The following is a 27,130-nucleotide window of genomic DNA, read 5'->3' as shown; positions in this document are numbered from 1 at the left end:
AAGCAAGGTAAAATAAGCTTGGGTGGTCAATCAAGGTAAAATAAGCTCGGGTGGTCAATCAAGGTAAAATGAGCTCGGGTGGTTAATCAAGGTTAAATAAGCTTGGGTGGTTAATCAAGGTAAAATAAGCTTGGGTGGTTAATCAAGGTAAAATAAGCTTGGGTGGTTAATCAAGGTAATATAAGCTTGGGTGGTTAATCAAGGTAAAATAAGGGTACAGCAGCGCTAGATGACCTATAGATGCCTGCTAGTGTTACAGTACATCACAGAGCCGGCCTTGAGCCTCGGAATTAGCTGTTGATCAGGAAATAACTAAAAGAAAAAGGATGACGAGAAAAGTTAAAATTAAATCCGTAATTGCTTCGTGTGTGTGTGTGTGTGTGTGTGTGTTTTTTTTTTTGCTTGCTTTTGAAACACTGTCCTTGTCCTTGGGAACCTCTGGCTGAGCAGTAAAAGCAAATAAATATGATGATAATAATAATAATAATTATACGGCAATAATAATCTTATTTGGTTGGCTTCATTTGCATATTTTCTGGGACTGGCGCATGAGAAACTGGATTGAATAGTTTTTCATGTATGGCTTCTGCAATATATAGCGTGTGTGTGTGGGAGAGCACGAAATCGATGATGGTCTCTGGCGTTGTAATTCAGGCACCAGCGACCCTCATCCCTGATCTGAGACAATTCCATTTGCCATTTTTTTGGAGATCTGGCTCTTGTGAAGCTGAACAATTTTCATAAAGATCAAGTGTAAGAGTCACTTCTGTAATGTTCCCTCTCATGCGGGCACTGTTCCCACCACAGGCCTTTTACCATATTTAAATTATTATTATTATTATTATTATTATTATTATTATTATTATTAATTGGATTTGATCTTGAAGTACTTGACAAAAATGAGAAGGAATGAAGCCGCAAAGTAATTACGTTGTCGGTGTAGTAAAGAGGCCGTTATAGTAAGTGGGTCTCTGGTGTAGGGTGGTCGCTGTAGTAAGGTGATCGTGGGAACTGTAAGTATTTTGCCAAGTGATAAAGCGTAGACGCACTCGGTAAGTATTCGATTCCGCCCATGTAACGATGTCGGCCAATCAGAATACAGGAAGCTCATCCCATAAATATCCAGTGGCTCTTATCATCATCCCAGGTTATGGCCACACACAGTCATTATGTAAAATTTGATGAAAATTGGACCAGAATGAGTATAGTTATCACGCGGAAAGTGTCACGTTATCAGAACTGTCAAAGTCGTTCAATTAAAACTCGAATAAGGTTCTTAAGTTTTCTCAAATTATCTTAAGATACAAAAAAAAATTCCTCTCGAGTCTACTGAGCTGCGGGAACACAAATCCAAGATGGCCGTCAGATTGGTTAGGTTGAAAATTGGAAGCAACGGAATGAGTGAATAAAGTGATGAAAGGAATAACTACACAGGCGATGGTGGTGAGCTATTCATTGTTGAAGACTTAAAGGTTCATTAGAAATTTATGCAATCAGAAGCCGTACTGGTTAATAATTAGTATGCAGAAATATCGTTAATTATGTAGTAAACTATTGAAAACATCAAACGGGATCGGTGATTACTTAATAAGCTGTTGAAAGCATCTAAGCAAGTGTAGTTATCAAGTTACCTCATGATCCCTGGCTTTATAAGGCTTCCTCAAGGTGTACAATTTGGGTCAGCCAGGGGCCATTGAGACGTGTGTGGGTGGGAGGCAGGCAGGCAGGCAGGCAAGCAGAGTTTTGTCATGGGAAGGGAACTGGAACCTATAGTAGATCTTAACCACAATTCTTCTCCCTCTCAAAAAATAAATAAATAAATAAAAAAAAAGATGGCCGAGTTGTAGGGTCTATATTTGGACGTGGTTCCAAATAAAAACTTCTGAGTAATATATTTTTTTTAATAAACTAAAAAGTTTTCTCAATGTTTAAACAAATATGTTCCATGAGTGCAATCAGGTTAATGAGAACAGTAACCCTTCAATGGTCAAATAATAGTACAGTATGTATACAAGGGACACGAGTCCTGTACCCTCTACTGTAGTTGAGTATCGACCTTTGTTTTCAAGAAATCTAATATGTACTCGTAGTGCTGAACCCAGATACAGACAGCTGGTGTACCTTAGACCCAGAAATACAGACAGCTGGTGTACCTTAGACCCAGAGATACAGACAGCTGGTGTACCTTAGACCCAGAGATACAGACAGCTGGTGTACCTTAGACCCAGAGATACAGGCACCTGGTGTACCTTAGACCCAGAGATACAGGCACCTGGTGTACCCTAGACCCAGAGATACAGGCACCTGGTGTACCCTAGACCCAGAGATACAGGCACCTGGTGTACCCTAGACCCAGAGATACAGGCACCTGGTGTACCCTAGACCCAGAGATACAGGCACCTGGTGTACCCTAGACCCAGAGACAGCAGGCACCTGGTGTACCTCAGACCCAGAGATACAGGCACCTGGTGTACCCTAGACCTGAGAGATACAGGCACCTGGTGTGCACTTTGACCCAGAGATACAGGCACTGGGTGTACCCTAGACCCAGAGATACAGGCACCTGGTGTACTCCTAGACCCAGAGAGACAGGGGCACCTGTGTACCCTAGACCCAGAGATACAGGCAGCTGGTGTACTCCTAGACCCAGAGATACAGGCAGCTGGTGTATCTCTAGACCCAGAGATACAGGCACCTTGGTGTATCCTAGACCCAGAGATACAGGCACCTGGTGTACCCTAGACCTAGAGATACAGGCACCTGGTGTACCCTTAGACCAGAGATAGAGGCACCTGGTGTACCCCAGACCCAGAGATACAGGCACCTGGTGTACCCTAGACCCAGAGATACAGGCAGATGGTGTACCCCAGGACCCAGAGATAGAGGCACCTGGTGTACCCTAGACCCAGGAGATACAGGCAGATGGTGTACCCTAGACCCAGGTGATTATTGCTCGACTCTCAAAGGAATGTGTAGGGGATAGAACCCACCTCAAAAAGGGTGTGGGGGGACTTCCTTCATAAGACGTTGTGGGCGCCTCACTATCACTCCCTCAGTCCAGATTATATCCTCTCAATACCCCTCTTTACCTGTGACCGCTGCTGTGTCATCCCGTATGAGTGTCAGTCAGTCAGTCACAGTTGAGGGATTGAGAGAGAGAGAGAGAGAGAGAATCGACACTCCTGGATGAGACACATTGCTGTACCCACTGAGGCGTTCACTGTTCTTCTACGGCGTTCTGCATACATTTGAGATACTTATCTTCCGAGACTGTGTGTGTGTGTGTGTGTGTTTATCGTTACCTTGAATGTTTGCTTCAATCTTGTGTCAACTAAGTGTGATTTCAAGCTTAATATCATGCAATTTATTAAGAAAAACAAGTTACATCATAGGGCATACAAATTTCTCCGCCTCTTGTATAGACGTTGGAGGGTTATTTATGATAATTTATTTGGTTAGGTTAGGTGACTCATCTTGACAAACAGGTAAACACACCACCACCACCACCACCTCCTAATGTGTTTTGCTTCTCGTACGTGTTTTGCCTACCATCCGTCTGTCCGTCAGTGAATATTGTATAGATCTTGTAAGCGTTGAATGTAGTCGGAGTCTGGCCTTTGAGAATATTTCCAGGTTCTTGTTTAATGGTTAGTTTACGGAAACGGAATTTTTGATCAGTCGAGTTTCTTAAGACTTGAAGGTAATGAAAGAAAGATGGAATTATAAAAACTGACTGATTTCTTATTGCTTGAAGATCGTGTAGTAGACGAGTTATTAACGTGATTTATTTATCTCCGTAAACCGGATATAAAGGTCTATTGGACATAAGTAGTTTTATCGAGGTTATGTTTTCCGGTATGTATGTAGGAAGTAAATTCATACGTGTAGGGTTTGTTGAGGCAAGAAGTGTATCATACTGTTTTGGAGGGATAGTTTGAGAGGTGGTGGGCTGTTGTAGGCTGAGTAACGTTGAGATTTTGTGTGAAAAGACTCCAAGAACTCTTTTGGGGGGAGGGGGGGGGGTGCGCTACCATGTAATCATCCCCCTTGATTTATTACAGTATTTCCCATGGTGACCTTTACAATGTAATTTTGTCAGGAGGTGAATAAGTTGGGTTTATGTAAGTATTACACACACACACACACACACGTACGTGGAAGGTAAAAGTTCCTCATGCGCTAAAATTACGATCATCCCGTCATGCTCAAAATAGCTGGCTCTACCTTTTATTTATACTAAGAATAGTGTATTTGTAGCACGTGTACCTGTGCGCTGTTGTATATATAGTGTTAGCGTAAAACAGCGGAGAGTGAATAGACGGTACTGGCAGGTTTCTTACGTGAATGGTAGAGAGTATGTAAGGTTGGTGGCGTGTAGAGTGGGTGTGCGTGGGCACTTTGTAGTATGTTATAGGGAAGAGAGAGTAACGAGACAATGAGAGAGAGGAGAGTGGGGTTGTAGGGCCGGAGGCTGGTGGTCGCCAGGCAACGCGCGGGAGGGACAGCCGTCGTTACCTTGGCAACGCAGCACGTGACCGCCATGCCACTGACGCCGCTGCCGACGCCCCCACTCTGCCACGCCCCATCACAACACGGAAAATCACATTTGCATAAAATTTACACACCGTCCTATACCTCTGCATTGCGATACAGTTCAGTTCATTTTTTATGGCTTCGTCATTGGCGAACCTGGAATGAATGTGGCCCTTGTAGACGCACAGTACGGCCCTCTGAGTGACGCGGAATGGACGGGAGGGACAAAGCAGTGTATCGAGTCCACTACACCAGAAAAAAAAATGGGATATCCTTCCTTTTGTAAGAAAAACTGATCATCTTTGTTACCCTGGCGAGGTTCATGTTCCATTACGCCAGGTAACGCGGTTTACCGGGGTGTTATGATGTTACCTGCGCGAAATATTCGGGATTTAATCGTACTTTTCCAGACAACGTTTCTTCAGTAAACGGTGAGGTGAGGTAGCGAGAAAGGCATTGGATTTGTAAATATATTGTATGTAATTTTATGATTGTACGCGGAAACAAGTCGATAAAGCCCATTTATTATTTCTTTGTATTACCGTAGTTAAGTGGTGGTGGGTGTGGGAGGGGCTGCGTAGCGGGGATTACCCAGCTGTCAGAGGCGCCACTACAGTAGTTTGTTGTTGATGGCGGCACAATCTGAAAAGCTTTATCCTTGGTTTAATCTTTTTTGGTGCCCAAGGCGTGTTGTGTTGTGTGCGCTGGAAAATGTGTTGATAAAATTGTTTTTTTCTGCGGATTTTGTTTATAGAATGATTCTCTTACGCAATGTTTTGTTTATTAGAGTTTGTTCTTCGTGCAGGTTTATTTTCTTTGTATAGGATATGATCCCTTACGGATATTTTGTCTCGGATGTTATTTTATACGGATATTTGGTCTGTGTAAGGATCTTCTTTACCGCCACGGGATAAAAGACCTGATCTGAGCGTTAAGTTACAGAAACCTGTACTGTATATATCTAAACGGTGCTGTGGGTATATACGAGAGATGTGCTTGAGGACACCATGAGCTCTGGTAATAGGACATGTGTATCACGGATCACCGAGTATTGTTTTGGGGTAAACTTGAGGGATCGTGTGACGAATGCGGAGTTACATCATGAATTCAGAAACACCTTTATTTATTACGATTATCGGTGAAGCGAGTTTAGGCAACATAGGTAAGGTGGGGGGGGGGTATTTTAAAATTATCTGTTGTGCTGCAACGAGTGATGTGAATGTGTCCTTATTTGGCTCATGTTTTTGTTAGAATATTTGCATAGTGCAGATAGTAATTAATTTTGAACGTGAATATCAAAGCCCAAGATCAAATCACCACAGTAAGAGCTCGTTCAAGATTCTCTGGTTACCTGGTCGTGTACATTGATGCCGAGCAATTGGTTGTGTCCCGTAGGAGCGATTGTACAGTTACGTCAGGATTGTCTTTTTTAGTTGGAACGATTTACAAGACTGACACTGAATTGGAAGAGTGGCGCTTCAGGCAGGAGCTCCTGAGATTTAGATCAGAAAGAATGTGTGACCCCTCCCTTCCCCCGTCTCTATGATATTGTAAAATTAAGGGTAGTACAAAGAGAGAGTATATATATATATATATATATATATATATATATATATATATATATATATATATATATATATATATATATATATATATATATATATATATATATATAATCAAAGGATGGATAAGTAATCAAGATGGTTTACTTTATTTAGATTTTCTTTATGGCTGTGGGGACTCCCGGAACCAGTAGTTGTCATGACATTGAACGTGGTATCCAGAGCGCTCAAAGATGAAAGGATGGGGAGAGAGAGAGGTGGGGGAGGAATAGCGCCCTTGTTACGTCCCACTCGCTGTTCTCATCTGAAAAGGATTTGATCCTAATCTCCGAGGACGGCAGGAACTATGGACTGATATGCTGATTCAACTTTTTTTTTACCCAGAGTACAACTTGGCTTCTCAATGTTCTCGCGTCACTTAGGTTGCTTCGTAACTGTTCATTGGGGAAGGGGGAGGGGGGTTGGTTAGGTGATGGTGCACAATTACAAAAAAAAAGTTAATTTAAATTTTTTGTTGGAACAATCTGACACAACGAAGGAAAGATTATGACAACCCTACCGTGACCACAGGAGTCGCAGTGTTCATATTGAAATTTATGGAAACCCCTCGTAACGGCACTGGGAAATGAAGGAAGTCTTTTTTTTTTTTAAGGGCTTCTAAAATTCTTGTATAGGTACTACTGGATTTGAGAGAGAGAGAGATTTTGTGTGTGTCTTTGTAATGTTATTGTCTTTGTAATGTTATTGTCTTTGTAATGTTAGTGTGTTTGTAATGTTAGTGTGTGTGTGTGTTTATAGGAGAGGAGAACACCTTTAGAACCGTATAGAGATGTAAGCAAATGACGAAATAGTGTATTACCTCTTTATGTCTGTATGAGGGAACAAGAGATAGCCGAGGTGTATTAAATCACCTTTGAAGAGACCATAGTAAGTGTGTGGTGTCCTGGGCTGGTATATAGGTAACGACTAGAACTAGGCGAGATGTTATGGTAGTGAATGGAATATAATTATTAGTTGGTATTATGTGGATTCGTATGGTTAGGGTAGGTTGGGTTATGTTAGGGTAGGTTGGGTTATGTTAGGGTAGGTTGGGTTATGTTAGGGTAGGTTGGGTTATGTTGGTGGTTGATGTTGGAGTGTTGTTTATGTTAGGGTAGGTTGGGTTATGTTAGGGTAGGTTGGGTTATGTTAGGGTAGGTTGGGTTATGTTAGGGTAGGTTAGATTAGGTTAGGTTAGGTTAGGTTAACGTTAAAGTAATTTAGGTTATGTTACGTTGGGTTGGGTGATATATTGGTAGACCGCACACAATAGTAGCGCCGTATTCTTTGAGTATTACAGAAGGTCGTTGTAAGGGAATTTTTTAACTTGTCTCGATGTTTAGTCGTATATTTTAGTCAACTCCACGCACGGGTTCGAAGTCCATAAACCTCCCTTATAAAGTTTTAAATGAAGTGAGGTAACTATCTTGTGCCAATGTAATCCACATAAACGATTCCTCCTCTTTATCCCTCACTCAGAAAAGTTACGGTAAAGGAGGTGAGGGAGGGAAGGGGAAGGAAGGCGAGGTGGGATGAGGGGAAGGAAGGCGAGGTGAGATGAGATGAGGGGAAGGAAGGCGAGGTGAGATGAGGGGAAGGAAGGCGAGGTGAGATGAGGGGAGGGAAGGTGATATGGGGGAAGGAAGGTGATATGAGGAGGGGAAGGAAGGTGATATGAGGGGAGGGGAAGGAAGGTGATATGAGGGGAGGGGAAGGAAGGTGATATGAGGGGAGGTGAGATGAAAGGAGGTAAAGTGAGGTGAGGGGGATATGGAAATGAAAGTTTCTATCGTTAAGTTCGTCAGAGTTTCGTCTCCCGAACATAACTCAGAAATAGTTACAAATAGTGTATGGAAAGTTTGTGTGTATATCAATAGTTGAGTGAATGGTAGTGTGTATAGAAGGGGGTTGCTAAGGGGTGTTGCTGTATTACCATAACGGGGGATATATTCCACCATTACTGGTATATATATCTTGTGTAGGTTCATCATTGTGGGTATTTTGAGGTGTTTGTGTCTACTGTAGTGTGTGTGTGGCAGAGAATGGAGTACAGTTGATTGGTGAGGGTAAAGGTATTGTTTGGAGTATCACTGTCATGTAATATCTTGTTTCTGTTGTGTGTGTGTGTGTGTGTGTAAGGGTTGTTGTAATGGTTCATATTTGGTAACTCGACCCGGCCACGGTACTGAGCCCCAAACATTCGCGTAATGTCAGACAATTAAAAAAAGTAGCTACTGTTAACATGGTTTGTTTATTTGGTGTTTCTTGGTATTTGTTTTAAAGTTTCCTTAATTCTGGCAACATTGGGGGTTTGAGGGGGTTTACAGTGTGTGTGATCATCATCATCATCATCATCATCATCATCATACTGGGAGAAATACGAGTATTCCCGGTGCTCTCGTAATGCTGCTTCTAGAACGGAAAAGGAATTAGGGTTGAGAGGCAGTAAGGGAGAGAGTGAGGGTCGTCTGCGTCTTGGTTCGTTATGTCGACACAAATTTGTCTTCAACTGTAGTGAGAAAGGAGTTGGCAGTCTTAGTATTATTTTGATTTGCACATTTGATAATTTTCTGTTCCTCACTTAGGTTAATGTTTGTATCCATCGTCGTTGTCTCGGCTTTGTACTCAAAAGTCATCCACACCGACTAAAGACATCCCTGGGGGTGCTCGTGTTGGGGTTAGCTATTGGTCTTTCCCGCCTACAATGGGGATGTGACGTGTAGTGTTTGTTCGTGTGGATATTTATTTATTTTTAACTTGAAAGTGCTGACAACCATCTGTACTCATGGAGGCCAAACAACACATTAATTTACTAATAGTCAGGCTAGTGAGAAGTAGTGAGTTGTTGGGATGTTGGTGACCTTGATCTGCCTCCGTCACTTGTCTAACACGGGGAACTTGAGCCAAGCACTGAGAGGCCGTTGTTAAGTGGAGCAAGTACCTGTACAGTTACATTAATAACTGTTGTATTGAAAAGCATATTTTTAAAAGCTCGAGCAGGACACAAGTGAAGTACTTGGGCAGTACAGGCAAGCGATTTGTGAGTGATGCACGTAAGAGAATGTAAACCAGATAGCTTCAGTGAACGTTAGGAAGCCCCACGCCCAACCCGGACGTGTTGCCGTCGTGGGGGAGGTAGTCAGTAGCAGGTGAGGATACGTATCACGGCTGTCGACAGGTGACTGCACGTTGTAGGTGGATAACCCCTGGCACTTATAACGAGTCGAGGCACTTGGTGGACGGCCATTGACAGGTGGCGGTGGTGTAGGTCGCCCGTGTGTGTGTGTGTGTGTGTGTGTGTGAGAGAGTCAGTCAGTCAGTCAGTCCGTGAAAGAGATAGTGGCAGGCCATCATGTGTTAAGGCGATCATCAGGTGACACTAAGGGAGACATACTTGAATAATGTTGCGAGGATGTTGATGTGACCTTGATCTGCCTCCGTCACTCGTCTAATACTGTACACACGGTGGTACTCGGGTCTCTGTCACACACACTGAGGGGCCCTTGTTGATGGAGTAAGTATGTGGGTGTGTTATGTGAGGTAGTGGCCACGAGACCTACCAGACAGTTGATTTATCCTCCAGTTAATGCTGGTTACCTCGTTGGTTCATAGCTGATGATTAGTGAGTGGAATGTATTGTTAGGGAGATAGGTGACTGTTGTGGCCAGAAATGTATTAATGAGATTCTTTGGACACCTTTCTATTTTATTTTATTTTTTTACCTCCACGTGAGGGTAGACCAGTTCTGGTCACACGTCCTATCTTGGAGCGATCTTTTCTGCCGACTGTCCCGGTGTTAGCGATGTGCTCTACTAAAAGGCAAGCCAGCAGCAAATCCCCTTTTTGATGTGACACTAGCATTCTAACATGTGTTGTGTGGAGTGGAGACGTAACAGCCGTGAACATGACACCATCTCCTGCAGGGGGAAGTGGGTTACCTGACCCGCATCATCATCGACTGCCTTGTGGAGAAGGGAGAAAGAGCAGAGAAGCCGTACACGTGGCGGTGAACACCTTTCACCCCTGTTTGGTCAGTGTGGTCATTAGAGCGTACTGCAGTGACCCATTATTATAAGGAACTAGGGATCGTTCTTCAATTCCTCCTCACCCAACTAGACACTTCAGTATCCCTATTTATGTGCAGTATGCCTCTGTCAACATTAAATACAAAGAGAGAGAGGGATGATAAGCTGTTTTATTGCCTACGTTGACCTTGACATGGGACATCCTTCAACTAGGCAATGTTTATGATGAAAGTGTGAGAACAGACACGAGATCGGTGAACATCGGTTTGGAAATAAGAGTAGTGGAACAAGTTATCAAACATCATCATTAACTAGATTACGGTGGATATCTTCAAACATAGGTTGGATGGATATATAAGCGATAGGGGTTGGCCCTATAGGCCCGCTGCAGTTTTCTCCATTCTTATTTTCTTAGTTGACTTTGTGCCTGGGAGAGAGGTCTCTCTCTCTCTCTCTCTCTCTCTCTCGAGCGGGCGTGTGCACCCGTGCCCCTAAATTATGTATGATAGTGTGTTGAGGTAAATATCAGATGTTGAAGAACAAGAGGAAATGGAGTAATTTTCATGACTTTGTTGCTGCGTAGAAAGGCTTACGTTAGTACACACACACTAGTCTATGGTTATATATCACTGGCCCTGCGTTAAGATTGATTGTTATGGGTAAATCATTAGATGACGGTAATTCATTAGGTAAGAATCATACACAAAGTTTTATTGCTTGTTGACACCAGAATAAAACAAACAAGTAATTAGCCATTGCTTCTCCCCCGCCCGCCAGTGATACAGGTAATTTGGCAGAATGGGACGTTTTTTATTTGTATATAATTATTCCCAGGACGAGAGAGAGAGAGAGAGAGTCAGAGAGAGTCTCCACCATAGGTTTAGTCAGTAATTTAGTTTGGTTCTTGAGGAAGGTTGTATCATAGTTTGTACACGGTGGGTGGGTCTACAGCCTGGTGTATGTGTCTGTGTAAACCGGATTCATATTCAAATGCTTTCCTTATTTAATCAAAACTAAAACGGGTGATTAATCCGTTTTATATTGCGAATTGAAAATGAACTCCAGTTGTGAATTCAGTTACGACGCATAAGTTAGAAATAAAGTACTGTATATCTATTCTTATCTCCAGACAAAAATATAAGCTGCATCAGTAGGCTGGCCTCCAGGTCTGCTTAACGATGTCACAAGAGTTCATAGGTAATACAAGTTCCCCGCGATTTGTTTTATGAGAGGTATAATACGTGGTGGTGGTGGTAATCTGTACCTGTTGGTGGTAGTAGATTATTGATGGTAGTAATACGCGTTAATGGCGGTGATGGTAGTAGTAGTAATTGATGATAGTAGCGGTAGTAGTCTCCTGACTGGGAGTTGGGTGTGTGGGTGGCGGCGTGGATAGTGACGTCTTCTATTATCTAAAAAAAAAAAAGTACCAATATACAACCCCAGTATAGTACCTCACCTGATGTAAAGTTGGTTGGAATCTGTCCGCTATTATTTGAACTAGAACGAATAATTGAGGAAAAAACCGAGTGCTATGAACCCCACGTGTAGCAAATATGAAGGGTTTGATGATTGTAATCAAATTTTGCAAATGTTATTGATCGTGGCGTAGTGATTGTTGAGTTTGGTTATTTGGTATTTAGGTTGACATTGTTTCCAGTTGTGTGATTGGCAGGGGCTTCCTGTTGGTGTATGGTTGACAAAATATACCTCAACTTGGGTCTTTAATTCACCAGAACTTGTCCCTTAAGTTGACAAACATTTGTTTATACTCGTAAATCGTCGTTCAGATCCTCGTTAGTTTAATTTGTAAACAGTGTAAGGCAGACAAGAGGCAAAACAATATATCTGTTAACTAAAGAACACACAACAGAAGCCGTACGGAGCGATATCATAAAAGAGATCTTAAGCCCCCAGACGTACCCAGTCATCCGTGATCAAGCACCTTTACTGTCAAGCACGTGTAAGACCATAAAGATAGATAGGGAGACGGGAGGGTTACACAGCGACACAATAGGTTTGGGTGGTTTGTGGTGTAACTATTGTGGGTGTGTTTCTCCTCTCCCACCAACTGCGGAGGTCTTTGTGGTGGGGGCCGCACCCCTTCATCCGCCTCATTCCTTGGTAATTGCACTTAGTTTGATTAACAATTGGTTGCAACACAGCTGCCGTCGCTCCCCGTCTTAATATCTTGGCGACGGACCACTTAGCTCTCTCCACTTTGAAGTTATTTTTTTCTCCCCCTTTCCCCCTGGGAGGTAGTTGTGGGAGATGGACAAATCCCTGGTTAGCAAGTTTCTCCTCTTAATGACATACTACTCGGGCCGGAAGCTGACGCCTGGAGCCTATGGGGGGTACTCAAGTTTTTTGTTGCAAGAGGGGAGGGACACCATGTTTTTTTCTCTAGTCAGCCGGGCTTTGTATTATGTGTTAAAAAGGGGGAAAATAGACTGTCTTAAACTGGAAGATTGTTGAAGGGCCACCGTGTGTGTAAACCGAGCCGCGTGCGGTGTGTCCATCCTCCAAGATGACAGTGAGGAGGCTGAGTGTGAGAGGGGAGGGAGGGAGGGGAGATGGGAGTGAAAATTGGACTGGGTTGGGATGTAACCCTAGGGGAATGCCGTGGTAATCTACTTGATTGGCCTGGAACGACGAAGCATCGTCATCCCTCCTTCCCCCGTTCACTCCCTCCCTCCCTCCCTCCACAGACACGCGTCCACCAACACCACCCAACCCCTAACACCCACACACCCCATCCATCCACATTTTACCCACATGCAACCTAAACCACCCCTACCCACCACCTAAACTTTACACCACACTGTGTGTGTGTGCGCGCGTGCGTGCGTGCGTGCGTGTGAAGACGGTCTGGGAAGCTGCATTATTGAGGCAGGTGGCGCTGCATTGGTCTTTCACAGACAGACTCTTAGTTGCGTTTTTATTTTTTATCGACTTCTGTTATCAGACGAGTGTGTGGTAGCCACGCCGCTCCTTGTTCCTCAATAAATGTGGTATGATGTGGCATTGTGGGCTAGTGTGTGTATACATACAGTATGTAATTGATATAAAACAACCGTATAAACCAATGCCTTTTCTTTTAAGTGTAAAGATCTCCTCATTCGTAAATCGGAATGAGAAGCGCAGAGTAGCCTTCACTAGATACTATGACACCCATCATGAGGCGCAGAGTAGCCCTCACTAGATACTGTGACACCCATCATGAGGCGCAGAGTAGCCTTCACTAGATACTGTGACACCCATCATGAGGCGCAGAGTAGCCTTCTCTGGATACTGTGACACCCATCATGAGGCGCAGAGTAGCCTTCACTAGATACTGTGACACCCATCATGAGGCGCAGAGTAGCCTTCACTAGATACTGTGACACCCATCATGAGGCGCAGAGTAGCCTTCACTAGATACTGTGACACCCATCATGAGGTGCAGAGTAGCCTTCACTAGATACTGTGACACCCATCATGAGGCGCAGAGTAGCCTTCACTAGATACTGATACTGTGACACCCATCATAGGCGCAGAGTAGCCTTAATCTAGACACTGACACCCATCATGAGGCGCAGAGTAGCTTCACTAGATACTGTGACACCCATCATGAGGCGCAGAGTAACCTTCACTAGATACTGTGACACCCATCATGAGGCGCAGAGTAAGCTTCACTAGATACTGTGACACCCATCCCAGAGTAATCATGATACTGTGACACCCATCGCAGAGTAAGCTTCACTAGATACTGTGACACCCATCATGAGGCGCAGAGTAATCACTAGATAGACACCCATCATGAGGCGCAGTAAGCTTCAAGCTGTGACACCCATCATGAGGCGCAGAGACTACTGTGACACCCATCATGAGGGCGCAGAGTAAGCTTCACTACTGTGACACCCATCATGAGGCGCGTAGATACACCCATCATGTTGAAGTGATACTGTGGGGAGCTGCTTGACGCGATCACTTGACTTAAAGGGACTCACTGTATCGAACATTTAACTGTTGCCAAGTGGAGCTGGCTGTTCGATATCTCGGATAGCCCTTGTCGCGTGTCTGGCCATAACGCCAGCCACACCACCACATTCACCACCACCACTACACCACACCCACCACCACGGAGGTAGCTTGTTGGTGTCGTCTTGTTAGGGCCTCCCATTGATTGTCCTGGACGAACACTCCCTCCACCCTGTATTGCCCTCAACGACCCCCCAGCCCCCCGATATTGTCCTGGACGATCCTCCTTCCCCTGACACTCTGGACTCTCCTTCCCCTGACACTGCCCTGGACGACTCCTTCCCCTGACACTGCCCTGGACGACTCCCTTCCCTGACACTGCCCTGGACGACCCTTCCTAACACTTACCTCGTCTCGGACCGTCGTCGTGTTAGGGTCACTTGTCGGGGGGTGAAGATGTAGTAATATACAAGCTATTAATACTGATTGCAGTGTTGGGTGGGCCCCGTGTAAGTGTTAAATACAGGCGAATTGTACCGTGTAAATTGTTCTCAGTCGTAATAACCCGGGCAGTAGGACGGTAAAATGCCATTGTGTTAACGACGCGTGCTTCTTGATAACGGAGAATTGTATAGATATATATATTTTTTTATACTGGTGTTGTGCAATGCGAGACCTTTATTTTTTGGAGTGGGGGTGTTCCTCTAACCTTGTCACTAAAATGAAAGTTGCAAATTCGCGAAACTCTTAAGACTTGCCTGCATGGATATTGAGGATGTCGTCTCTTCCTTTACCTTTTTCTTTTTCTTTTTCTTTTTCTTTCTTTCTTTCTTTCTTGGGTTTTACTCTTGTTTTCAATTTTCGTTTCGCTTTTTCGTTTTTTCTCCTTCCTTTACGTGCATCTCTCTCTCTCTCTCTCTCTCCCTCTCTTCTCCCTCCTCTTCTCCCCCCCTCTCTCTTTCTCTCTCTCCCTCCTCTCCTCTTCTCCCTCTCTCTCTCCCTCTCCTCTCCTCTCTCCCTCTCTTTTCTCTCTCCTCTCTCCTTCTCCCTCTCTCTTTCGCTCTCCTCTCTCTTTCTCTCTCCTCTCTCTCTCTCTTACTCTCATCATTCCCCTTTCTCTCTTCCCTCTTTCCTCACTACTCGCTTCCCATCCCTCTTACCTCTCACACACTCACTCCTTCCCTGCCCCTCAGTCTCTCTCTCACATATCCGGTAGTGATGAATACGGCACGCATAATAAAAACGTTGTTGGTGCGTGTGTTTGTGTGGAGGAAGTAATGAAACAGCAGACAATCCCTCCCTCTCCTTCCCGCCCCCTCTCTACCTCCCCCTGCCCGCCCGCCCGCGCATCACCAGCTGGGCCCAGAGGAAACTTGCGCGAATGTCAAGTCGTCACGGGTGTCCTCGTCAGCAGCATTTGCATAGTGGATCTTCCTGCCATTGTGTAGGAGAGGAGGATCCAGGAGGCTCCACTGTGGGTCACTGCTCTGCTTATTCTGGTAGAAAGTTAAGGCATTGAAGTTGTGGTGGTCCTTGGAGAGCAAGAGAGGGCCTCGGCTGGGGAAATGGGCTCCTGTTGTCGGGGGATATTTGGAGGAGTGGACGGCCGCCGTCGGAGGATATTTGGAGGAATTGACGGTCGCCGTCGGGGGATATTTGGAGGAGTGGACGGCCGCCGTCGGGGATATTTGGAAGAGTGGACGGCCGCCGTCGGGGACATTTGGGGAGGGACGGCCGCCGTCGGGGGATATTTGAGGGTGGACGGCCGCTGCCGGGGATATTTGGAGTGGACGGCCGTCGGGGATATTTGAGGAATGGACTGACGCCGTCGGGGATATTTGGGGTGTGGACGGCAGCCGTCGATATTTGGAGGAATGGACTGACGCCGTCGGGGGATATTTGGGGTGTGGACGGCAGCCGTCGGGGGATACTTGGAGGAGTGGACTGGCGGTGTCGGGGGGCTATTTGGAGGAGTGGACGGCCGTCGGGGGTATTGACAACCATTGTCGGAATATTTGGAGAAGCGGACGGCCGCTGTCGGGGGTTATTTGGAGGAGTGGACTGCCGCTGTCGGGTATTGCTCAGTTGTGATAATAGATATTAGTCGTCTAGAATTCTCTCCATATACAGTATCTCTCGCTCTTTATCTCTCTCTCATTGTTCTCTTCTGTGTGCCCGCAGGTTTAAGTTATTTTAGGTTTGGCGGAGGTTTTTAACGTGTTGGGTTGGTGGTAGTTGTGGTGTTGGTGGTGCGGTTGTGGATGGTAGCTGGTGTTTGTATGGCTCGTGTTGACTGTAAGGTACCCTTGATCCTTCCCCACTAACCACACTTTTAACCCTTTACCACTACTTACCAATTCAAATTTTGTGTTTGTTTTTTCGTTTTATTTGTATTTGTTACTAATTATAGCAGTTTCATAATTGACTTATTGCTTTATTGTGAGATATTAACCATTAGTGTTGAATTAATGACTTGCTAAAATAATTGTTTGAGTTTGGATAATAATCACTTTTAACATTGTAACATTTAATATTTCCTGTAGGTGTAGTGGCGTTATGTATACAAGGTGTGTAGGCTACAGCTGTAGATCAGAGAGAACCTATAGTGTGTACTGAGTAGCATTAGCTTATGCAGAAGTAGCAGTGGGTAATGCAGAAGTAGCAGTAGGTTATGCAGAAGTAGCAGTGGGTTATGCAGAAGTAGCAGTGGGTTATGCAGAAGTAGCAGTGGGTTATGCAGAAGTAGCAGTGGGTTATGCAGAAGTAGCAGTGGGTTATGCAGAAGTAGCAGTGGGCTATGCAGAAGAAGCAGTGGGCTATGCAGAAGAAGCAGTAGGTTATGCAGAAGTAGCAGTGGGTTATGCAGAAGTAGCAGTGGGTTATGCAGAAGTAGCAGAAGCAGTGGGTTATGCAGAAGTAGCAGAAGCAGTGGGTTATGCAGAAGTAGCAGTAGGTCATGCAGAATTACTAGTAACAGTAAGTCATGCAGAAATAACAGTAGGTCGTACAGTAGTAGCTATAGTTTATGCAGAAGTAGCAGTAGGTCAAGCAGCAGAAATAGCAGTAGGCCATGCAGCAGAAGTAGCAGTAGGTCAAGCAGCAGAAATAGCAGTAGGCCATGCAGCTGAAGTAGCAGTAGGCCATGCAGCAGAAGTAGCAGTAGATCAAGCCGCAGAAGTAGCAGTAGGTCATGCAGCAGAAGTAGCAGTAGGCCATGCAGCTGAAGTAGCAGAGGTCAAGTGCAGCAGAAGTAGCAGTAGGTCAAGTGCAGCAGAAGTGCAGTAGGTCATGCAGCAGAAGTAGCAGTAGGTCATGCAGCAGAAGTAGCAGTAGGCAGCAGCAGAAGTGGCAGCAGTAGGTCCATGCAGCAGAAGCAGCAGTAGGTCCATGCAGCAGAAGTAGCAGTAGGTCCATGCAGCAGAAGCAGCAGTAGGTCCATGCAGCAGAAGTAGCAGTAGGTCCATGCAGCAGAAGTAGCAGTAGGTCCATGCAGCAGAAGTAGCAGTAGGTCAATGCAGCAGAAGTAGTAGAGTAGGTCATGCTGCAGAAGTAGCAGCAGGTCATGCAGCAGAAGTAGCAGCAGGTCATGCAGCAGAAGTAGCAGTAGGTCATGCAGCAGAAGTAGCAGTAGAGGTCATGTTGGTGAAGTAGCAGTAGGTCATGCAGCAGAAGTAGCAGTAGGTCATGCAGCAGAAGTAGCAGCAGGTCATGCAGAAGTAGCAGTAGGTCATGCAGCTGATGTAGCAGTAGGTCATGCAGCAGAAATAGCAGTTGGTCATGCAGCAGCAGAAAGTAGGTGTTGCAGAAGTAGCAGTAGGTTAATGCAGCAGAAGTAGCAGTAGGTCATGCAGCAGAAGTAGCAGTAGGTCATGCAGCAGAAGTAGCAGTAGGTCATGCCGCAGAAGTAGCAGTAGGTCATGCCGCAGAAGTAGCAGTAGGTCAAGCCGCAGAAATAGCAGTTGGTCATGCAGCAGAAGTAGCAGTAGGTCATGCAGAAGTAGCAAGAGTAGGTCATGGAGAAGTAGCAAGAGTAGGTCATGGAGAAGTAGCAAGAGTAGGTCATGGAGAAGTAGCAAGAGTAGGTCATGGAGAAGTAGCAAGAGTAGGTCATGCAGAAGTAGCAAGAGTAGGTCATGCAGAAGTAGCAGCAGTAGGTCATGGAGAAGTAACAGTAGTGCCGACTCCATAATTATTGTACTTCACTCTTAGGTGGTGATAGTAATTTGGGATTTGTCAGATGCTTTTAAATAGGTAGAAGAATTGTTGAATAAGGAGTCAGGCGTTAGGGGGAGCTTAGGAGGAGGTGGGCGTGGTCAGGTGTGTGTGTACTGACGGTGTGTGTTTTGTGTTTCTTTGTGCGGCAGCTTCAAGGTGAGCGTCGAGTCGTGGATGTCCGGCATGATGAACGGCATGGACTCCTGCACTCAAAATGGCACCGCCTCGTCCAACTCGTCCCAGAGCGGCCACATCGAGGAGTCCAAGACAAACCTCATCGTTAATTACCTGCCTCAGAACATGACCCAGGAAGAAATCCGCTCCCTGTTCTCATCTATAGGCGAGCTGGAGTCCTGCAAATTAATCAGAGACAAGGTCACAGGTGAGTCAGGTGCGACATCATTCTGTTTGTTTCGCATGCCTAGTTTATAAAAAAAAAAATCAGTTCTTCCTTCTCCTCCTTATCTGTTTAGCTCGTAAGATTCATGTCTTCTTCCTGTCCACAACTTTTGAGTCGTATATTAAACTCTTCTTCCTTTTCTCTGCTTTTAGTTTGTAAGATTATTCTCCTCTTCTCCTGTATTGAATGTTTTAGTTTGTAAGATTATATTCTCTTCTTTCTCGAGTCTTTTAGTTTGTAAGATTCAACTTCATTCTCAGTATAATTTTGTCATTATATCAATTTGCATGTTTAGCCAGTGTGGTGCCCTTGTGATTATATTTGGAGGGTTAACAGTACCTGCCTTTGGTTAACTCAGCAGGTGGGGTGATTATATTGGGTGAATGGGAGGGTTAACAGTACCTGCCTTTGGTTAACTCAGCAGGTGGGGTGATTATATTGGGTGAATGGGAGGGTTAACAGTACCTGCCTTTGGTTAACTCAGCAGGTGGGGGTGAATTGGGAAATTATAGAAAGTGATGAAACATTGAGGGCTTGTCATATCCCAACAGTTTGGAAACTGTCGGAGTCATTTTCGGATTGGGTGACCTAATAAGGGTGGGGGGGGGAGACTTAGAGTTAGGTTAGGTATATATAAAATGCTGTAGTATAAAGAGGCTTTAACAACCTTATGGGACCAGAGATGTTAGTTTGTAGGGACTACCGAGTGCACCTCAATATGTTTATTGCTAGGTAGATGGGTTGTGCACTCGAGGGAGCTTCTGTACCATGTGTATCACTCAGCTTGTGGACTGCTGTTCGGATGAGAAACATTCGTAATTGTATTCCGAGCCGAATGATGTTTTCCGGCAGTATTGTGTGTGACCAGTAGCCAAGTATAGGAAGGTGGAACTGAAGGCAAGGGATTTGAAAAGTAGACTCGAGAGACATTTGTCACTGTTTATACAAGACAAGTATTATGGTGGTGTTTTATTACTGTGCTGGTAGGCAGGAGAAGTTATTATCAAGGGTTGGGAGAAAAGTTTAGGTAGTGGTCAGTGGCGACGTCAAGCCGCGAGCGTCCATGTCAGTGATTCTTGGTGTCCTGCTGGGAATGACAAGCTGATTATGCAACCAGGGTGTCGGCACGCAGCCTCCGTTATTTGTGGACGCTCGTTACTGGACCCTTGGGTGTAAATGTCCTCAGTAGAATACAACTGTGCCCAACATGTATTATGGAGGGGAGGGTACAGCTGTGTGCTTTAGTTCAGGGTCCAGGAGTGTTGTGTGAGGGAACTCAGTAGGGTACAACGAGGCATTGTTCCATAGTGATAGGTTTCATATTTTTAGGGACGCTGGAAAATACGACTGATAATAATACATTGTAGCTAAATTTTTACTTTCACTTATAGCTTCATCAGCAAACCCGGTCCTATCGTTGTTCCTTCAATATCCATTTCTCCTGTCGTCTTTGTCCGTCCGTCCGTCCGTCCGTCCGTCCCGGGGAGCTGTGGGGTAAGGCAGAATTGTAGAGCTAGAGTGGTCGGGACAGCCTGTCGTGGACGGAGCCAGTCTTCACCAGGAGGAGGTCAATCTCTACTGCAGGGAATAGATCTCGTGGGGTGGAGGTAGGTCTTGGGGAGGGGGAACTATTTTGGTTGGGATAAATTCTCTGGGTATGTGAATGTTCCCCTCGGGTCGTCAAGGGTTTTTAGATGGGGGCTGGTGATGACGTGGGCGGGGTACTTTAGGAGACGATGGATTAAATACTGTAGCTTAAAGGAGTTGGCTGAAGAGTGTGTGTGTGTGTGTGTGTGTGTGTGTGTGTGTGTGTCAACGTTTACCTAAGAGGTGGCGTTGATGTGAATATGCAGTGAGGCGGCGTAGGGAAGGTTATCGATCTGTGATGCCTCCCCTGACGGCAGCAAGCAGCAGCAGCACTCCACATAAGCGTCCCCCCTCCGCCAGTGATGCAGCTCTCCTCTCCCCAGCTTACTGCCCATGTCTCCTTAATGGGCGTACCTGTCCTCTCCCCACTACTTGACCCTACTCTACTTTTAGCTGAACTCATTTGCTTAAATCGTCCAGTTTAGTGGTACAAATTACGGTCTGTGTTGACAATGAGTTGTGTGGGAGAGGCGTGAGGGGGAGCAGCTTGGCGGAGACGATCTAGCTGGTGGGGGAGAAGGGGTTGGATAGGAAGCGTCAACACTGAACCATTGGACGTCATGATCATTAGTTGTCACGATGTCTCGTTCATGCCTTCACTACCACTAACGCCCCCTACCCACACCCCTGTGATATATATATATATATATATATATATATATATATATATATATATATATATATATATATATATATATATATATATATATATATATATATATATATATATAAAATTTCTTTCCTCCCATCCACAATTTTCCCAAATGTTTGTAAACATGACGACCACCACCATCTTCATCCCACGCCACTCACATCATCCTCACCCTACCCTCCCTCCCTCCTTCCCTCCCTCCATTGTCTTTCCAACCATCAATACTGTCATCACACCCACTTCTTTTCCTCACCATCCCCCCCACCTACTTACTCTTGCCACTTCCCCACCCACCCACTCTCTTTTACTAGTCTTCTCCCACCCACTCGTTCGCTCCCACCCACTCTTCCTCTCCCATCCACTCGACCTCTCCCCATCCACTCTCGATCTCTCCCCATCCACTCTCGACTTTTCCCCATCCACTCTCGACCTCCCCATCCACTCTCCACCTCTCCCTATCCACTCTCCCTCTCCCCATGCACTCACCAACCCCTCTTGTCTCTTCCCATGCTCTTCACCCACTCTTGTCTCCCCCACCCACTCTTGCTCTCTTGCCCCACCCACCTCTTCTCTTGCCCCCACCCACCCCCACCCACCCACTCCCACCCACTCTCTTGCTCCCACCCACCTCTTACCCCCCACCCACTCTCTTACCCCCACCCACTCTCTTCCCCCCCACCCACTCTCTTACCCCCCACCCACCTCTCTTACCCCCACCCACCACCACCCACCCCACCCCCACCCACCTCCTTACCACCCCCACCCACTCCTTACCACCCCCACTCCACTCCCTTACCACCCCACCCACTTACCACCCCCCACCCACTCCTTACCACCCCCCACCCACCCACCCCCCTCCCACCACCCCCACCCACCTCCCTCCCTTACCACCCCACCCACTCCCTTCACACCCCCACCCCACCCCCCACCCCCACCCCACCCCTCCCACACCCTCCCCACCCCTGTCCCACTCCTCTCCCACCCATGACTGCCTACCTTTCTCGACTCACCTCCCACCAACACTACCTTCTTCCCATCAGGTGTCGTATATCCTGAGTGTCAAAAGTTGTTGTGGTGTTGGTATTAGTGTGGTAGGGGAGTGACGGTGGTTGTGGTGTTGGTATTAGTGTGGTAGGGGAGTGACGGTGGTTGTGGTGCTGGTATTAGTGTGGTAGGGAGTGACGGTGGTTGTGGTGTTGGTTAGTGTGGTAGGGGAGTGAGTGTTGGTATTAGTGTGGTAGGGAGTGACGGGTACGTTGGTATTAGTGTGGTAGGGGAGTGACGGGTGGTTATGGTGTTGGTATTAGTGTGGTAGGGGAGTGACAGGGTGGTTGTGGTTGGTATTAGTGGTATAAGAGTTGACGGGGGCGGTCATGTCGCCGGTGGTATTTCGCGGAGATGGTATGATGGTGTTAGTGGCGGGATGATGGTGATGGATGATGGTGTTAGTGGCGGGATGATGGTGTTAGTGGCGGGGATGGTGTTGTTGGTTGTTGTGTCGAGTAATGGAGGAGGGAGCGTGGAGCAAACAGCAAGACGTGGAGAAGGCGGAGGAGGCGCGCTAGAGTCACATTCATGGCGTGAGTAGCGGCCACACCAGCTCGTTGTAATAGACCCGATATCGACCCAACCAGCGCCTGCCTCCCCCCTCCCCTCCCCACCCCCTCCTTTGTCTCGGAATCGATCCACAATCGACCCGAGAGTTGTGGGGTCGAGACTCGCGACGGCGTAAGGGTTCTTATCTCAGTGTTCTTGGGGCCCTCCCTCTCTTCTTCCCCCCACTCCATCACCCCTCTGTCTCCATCCCTCTCTCTCCATCCCTCCCTATCATCTCCTCTCCTAACCTTCCCTCCTCCTCTACTCATCACCCCTCTCCTCCCCTACCAAAGACTAACCCTCCTCTCCTCCCCATATCCAACACCTCTCGCTCTCGTCCCCCCTGCCCACCACTCCCCTTTCTTCTCCCCTGTCCAACACACCCTCTTTCTTCTCTTCCCTTCTCCTTGCCCAACACCCCTCACTCCACCTTTCCCTTCTCCCCTCCTCGCCACACCTCCCCGCACAACTTCCCCTCTCTCATCACTCCCACTACTGCAATACACGGCACTGATTAGGGAGTGGGTGGGAGAGGAAGGGGGAGGGGGTGAGGGTGGGGGGTGGTACCATTCTTCTGTCATTCTCTTACGTCACGCTGCTCTTCATCAGTCATTCAACCTTCCCTCCTCGCCCCGATTTTTTCTCTCCCCTCGTAACCCCCCTAATTCTCCCCCTCTCATCCAGCTCTCCCTTTATCTCTCCTCTTAACCTACCCCCTTCGTTGTTCCTATCCGTTACCCCACTCTTCTCCCCTCGTTTTCTGTCCTCGACCGACCAATCTGCCCCTTTTTCCCTCACCCAACCCCTTATATCTCTCCTTTCTCATCCAACTTCCTTTTATCTCTTCCTCTCAACCAGTCCCCTCTTCCCCCATTTTATCTCCCCTCTCACCCATCTCTCACTTCTTAATCTTCTCTTTTCAACTCTTGGTATTACCTCCCTCCTCCTCCCCGCTCCACCTGTTATTCCCCAACATATCGCCGCTACCGCTTCCCCCCTCCGCCTCACCAACTACTAATTACCGTGTTTTAATACCCTCCTTAGGCATCGGTGAGTCTCGGTGAGTCTCTTTAACAATCATCATCTACTTGGGTACAGGTTTTTCGCTCGACCAATTTCGTGCTTGGACTCGCCTTAGTACAGTGTGTGTGTGTGTGTTCTTATCCATCCCTTGCCTCCCTTCCTCCCCTCGCATCATCTCTCCCATCTTCACCACACACCCTCCACTCCCTCATCCTCAACCCGTTCTCTCGCATATACTGTATATCTGCCATGTTTATAAATGACTCTGTAACTTAAAAATGGACAAAATTTATAATTGAAAAAGGTGTAGGATTGTCGAGGTAAGAGAAGACGTGCGGGGGTTCCTGTCATAAGATGAAATTCGGGTTGAAGGAATATTTAAATGTTGTTGCACTATTACAGCCTCACAGTGTTGAATCAGCTGTTTAATTCTGACCCCCAGTCCTTTCCCCACATGTCAGTCATCACAGTTCATGATGGGCGACAGTTATCCGACAATGTGACAGACGACATATTAGTTGGTGGATCGTGTTGACAGCCACGCACCTCCCTCCGCACGGACTCTCCCTCACTGTTATATACACTGGGAAATGTGTGCCTGTTATTGTGGGGGAGGGAGAGAGACAGAGAGAGAGGCTCATGGACAGATAATTCAGGCGTTTATGACGGGGCGACGTGGTACAAGAGTGGCGGGGCGAGCGACATGGGCGTCTATTGCTACTATGTTATACACGTAATATGACCTGATGTGGGTTTTCTATCTAATACTTTGGTTCTTACCTTTAATACATGGATGCTGAAGTCCAGTACAAGTTTGACACATTAAATACAAGGCTCTTCTTAGCTGTCATGGCACGTATAATACTTTTGAGAGAAAAGTGATTCTGAAGGTAAAGGAACGGGGTGTTGGGGGAGGGGGGGGTTCTTAAAGAGGTATCTGAAGGGGAGGGGGGAACTCAGAGGTCTCCTGGAAGAGGGTGGATGGGAGTACGAGATTTTACTGGGAGGGGAAGTAGGTTCTAGAGGCAGAAGGTTCCAGAGGTGTATTTGAAGGGGAAAGTAGTGATGAGCGTAAGTGACTAAGACACCGTTATACGCTAACTTCACTTGTCTTGACGCCTGCTTCACACACACCCCGTCACCACCACCACCTCCCTCCTGACGTCACCACACTCACACACACTAACTACCGGACATCACTTTACAGTATGGCTTTGGGTTGTTGTAGTCAGTGGATGTGTGATTGATCATAACCCATCGACCGGTGTGGTGGTCTATTTCTGGGAATACGCGGCGTGGCCTGGCTTCGTGAGTCACGGAAGGCGCAGACGGAGGGGTACGGCGCCGCTGGTGGTCTGGACATCCCCCCCCCTTCCTCCCTCCCTCTTCTCCACCCTCTCCCACCTGGGATGGTGGCTCCTCTACTGTCGTTCTGGTTGGGGGTTTATTCTGGAACAGGGAGTTGGGTGGTCAGTCGTGTATAGGAAATATTTTATTTTTATTAGTTATTTTTAAAGATCGATAAGACTTTGATAACCAAAACACCTTGACCACTTTGGGGAAAACTTGTACTGTTCTTAGATGGATGGCGAGAAGAGCGACATTGTTGAAGACGCCGGCAGTTATGTGGGGTAGTGAAGGGATAATTTACGTTAGATACTTGATAGCAACAGTAAATTTTTTTTAGCTTGATTAGGTCAGGTCAGGTCAGGTTTGGTTGACTGACGGGTGATGATAATACAAATAAAGCTAATATTACATACAGTTAGTACGCTCAAGTAGTGGTGTTAGTGATGAGAAAAGTTTAACTAAGGAAATTTTTTTTTATTCAGTGAAGAAAGTGCTGTGTGTGTGGGGGGCGGGGGTGTACATAGTGGCCTCGGGAGCGGTGTCAACACATTTAAGGAGTTTGCCAAACATTGATTTTAGGTTTAATATTATTTGTCAATATTGCAAAACACATTTGTGGATTTAGAGACTTTTAAATTTAATATTGGGAGTTAAAACTGTTTTTCAATATTAGTGTAAATTTAAATAATCTTGATGAGCTGAGGCACTATTAAGAGTAGCAGAGTAAACAAGGAATGAACTCGTGTGTAAAATGTGGAGTGTGTTAGTGTCTAGACCTGGACAGTTGGTCTTGGTTAGTATTTTAAATGAGCGTAAGGTTGAGGTAGCGTGGCGTCGTGTGCTGCCTGCATGCTAATGGCATACAATCACCATTGATTAATATTACACCAGTTTTCCAGTGTAGAAACATAGAGATCCTCTGAACCAGAAACCTTAGCTCTCGCTCCCTGTCTGCTCCTGTGCCGTAATTGGTCAGCACGGGTCAGGGTTAAGCCACACGATTGGTGGAGGCATGTGTGTCACGGGGAAGTTGGCATTGTGATTGGTGAAGGTGTATATCGCATGGGGGAAACCGCATGATGGTTGGACGGTCAGTCAGGGTGAGTGTGTGTTGGGTGGGGGAGGGTGGTGACCATTATTTATAAGTTGTTGGTTGCCCTTGGTGTTGCCATGTTAATTATTGACCCGTGGTGCAGGAACACCCTAGGCTGCCTGTGTGTGTCCGTCCTACTCACTGCTGGGGGGGAGGTTTACTGGTGTGTGTGTGTGGTAGGGGGGGAGCTAAGACAGGTGTATGTAACGTTATCCAAGTCTATTCTAGCCTGGTACTCTGAGTGTGTGTGTGAGATCATGGTCCTTGGGTGTAACTGATTGGCAAGTGTAGTGGTTTTAGTTGGTGTCGGTGACTTGGCCAGGTGTATGTGAGTGTTTTTGACGTAGCCAGTGTGTGTGTGTGTGGGGGGGCCTTTTTCTGTGTCGTGACCAGGTGGGTTATTGGTATCTTGGGACATAGTGCGGTATCGCGGAAGCGTTTTGTGGCATGATAGAGCTTGATGGGTGGATAGCGAGTGTGAGGGCGTGGTGAGACGTGATGGATGGGCGTGTTAGTGGTTGTGGTTGAGGTGTGAGGGTGTGGTGACGGTGGTGGGTGATATATGAAGGGGGGGGGGTGCTTACGGGCGTGGCGTTGGTGAGGGCGTGGCGTGGCAGGGAGGGCGGGTGGTGGTGGCGCCAGTAACCGTAGTGGTGGTGGTGGGTGCCGGCGCCAGGTGTGTGTTGTTGGTGGTCGATACCTGGCGTGAAATATTCAGGGGGGCCAACCGTGGTCCAGTGCCTGTGTCGCCCACACCCTTGTCTCGTGTGTCGCAACCTCTACCACACTCAACCTCACCACGCCTGTTTACCAAAGTACTGATGATGACCACACGGCACTATTGTGAACCTACCCTCACCTCTCAATCTCAAACTCCTTTTGCGGAGATTTGATGGTCTCATTTTGACTTGATAGTGACGCGTGTCCATTATTATTATTATTAGGCGTGAAGAGGACATGTACTCAAGACTTACACACAAGAAAACACATCACTATGGGACCTGGTGTTGGTATGGGGGTGGGGTTATTATCCTC

At 46.5% G+C, this 27,130-nt stretch overlaps 1 protein-coding gene across 13 annotated transcripts in view; it reads left to right on the top strand.

Annotated features, from left to right (window-relative positions):
• The window catches only part of LOC121857167 (ELAV-like protein 1), a 113,901-nt gene that overhangs the window by 8,918 nt on the left and 77,853 nt on the right, over positions 1–27,130 (top strand). For 10 of the 13 annotated variants that reach the window (XM_042353071.1, XM_042353073.1, XM_042353077.1 and 7 more), the window contains exon 2: positions 18,484–18,725. In XM_042353071.1, the coding sequence (XP_042209005.1) occupies positions 18,509–18,725 (217 nt within the window). In that variant the 5' untranslated portion in view covers positions 18,484–18,508. The remainder of the gene's footprint in view (positions 1–18,483; positions 18,726–27,130) is intronic. The other 3 variants (XM_042353069.1, XM_042353078.1, XM_042353075.1) reach the window with 1 other exon arrangement.

Source organism: Homarus americanus, unplaced genomic scaffold (genome assembly GCF_018991925.1).
Source record: "Homarus americanus isolate GMGI-L3 unplaced genomic scaffold, GMGI_Hamer_2.0 scaffold20465, whole genome shotgun sequence".
Classification (NCBI taxonomy): domain Eukaryota; kingdom Metazoa; phylum Arthropoda; class Malacostraca; order Decapoda; family Nephropidae; genus Homarus; species Homarus americanus.
Note: the sequence above shows the minus strand (reverse complement) of the source record. Positions and strands in the feature narration are given on the sequence as shown.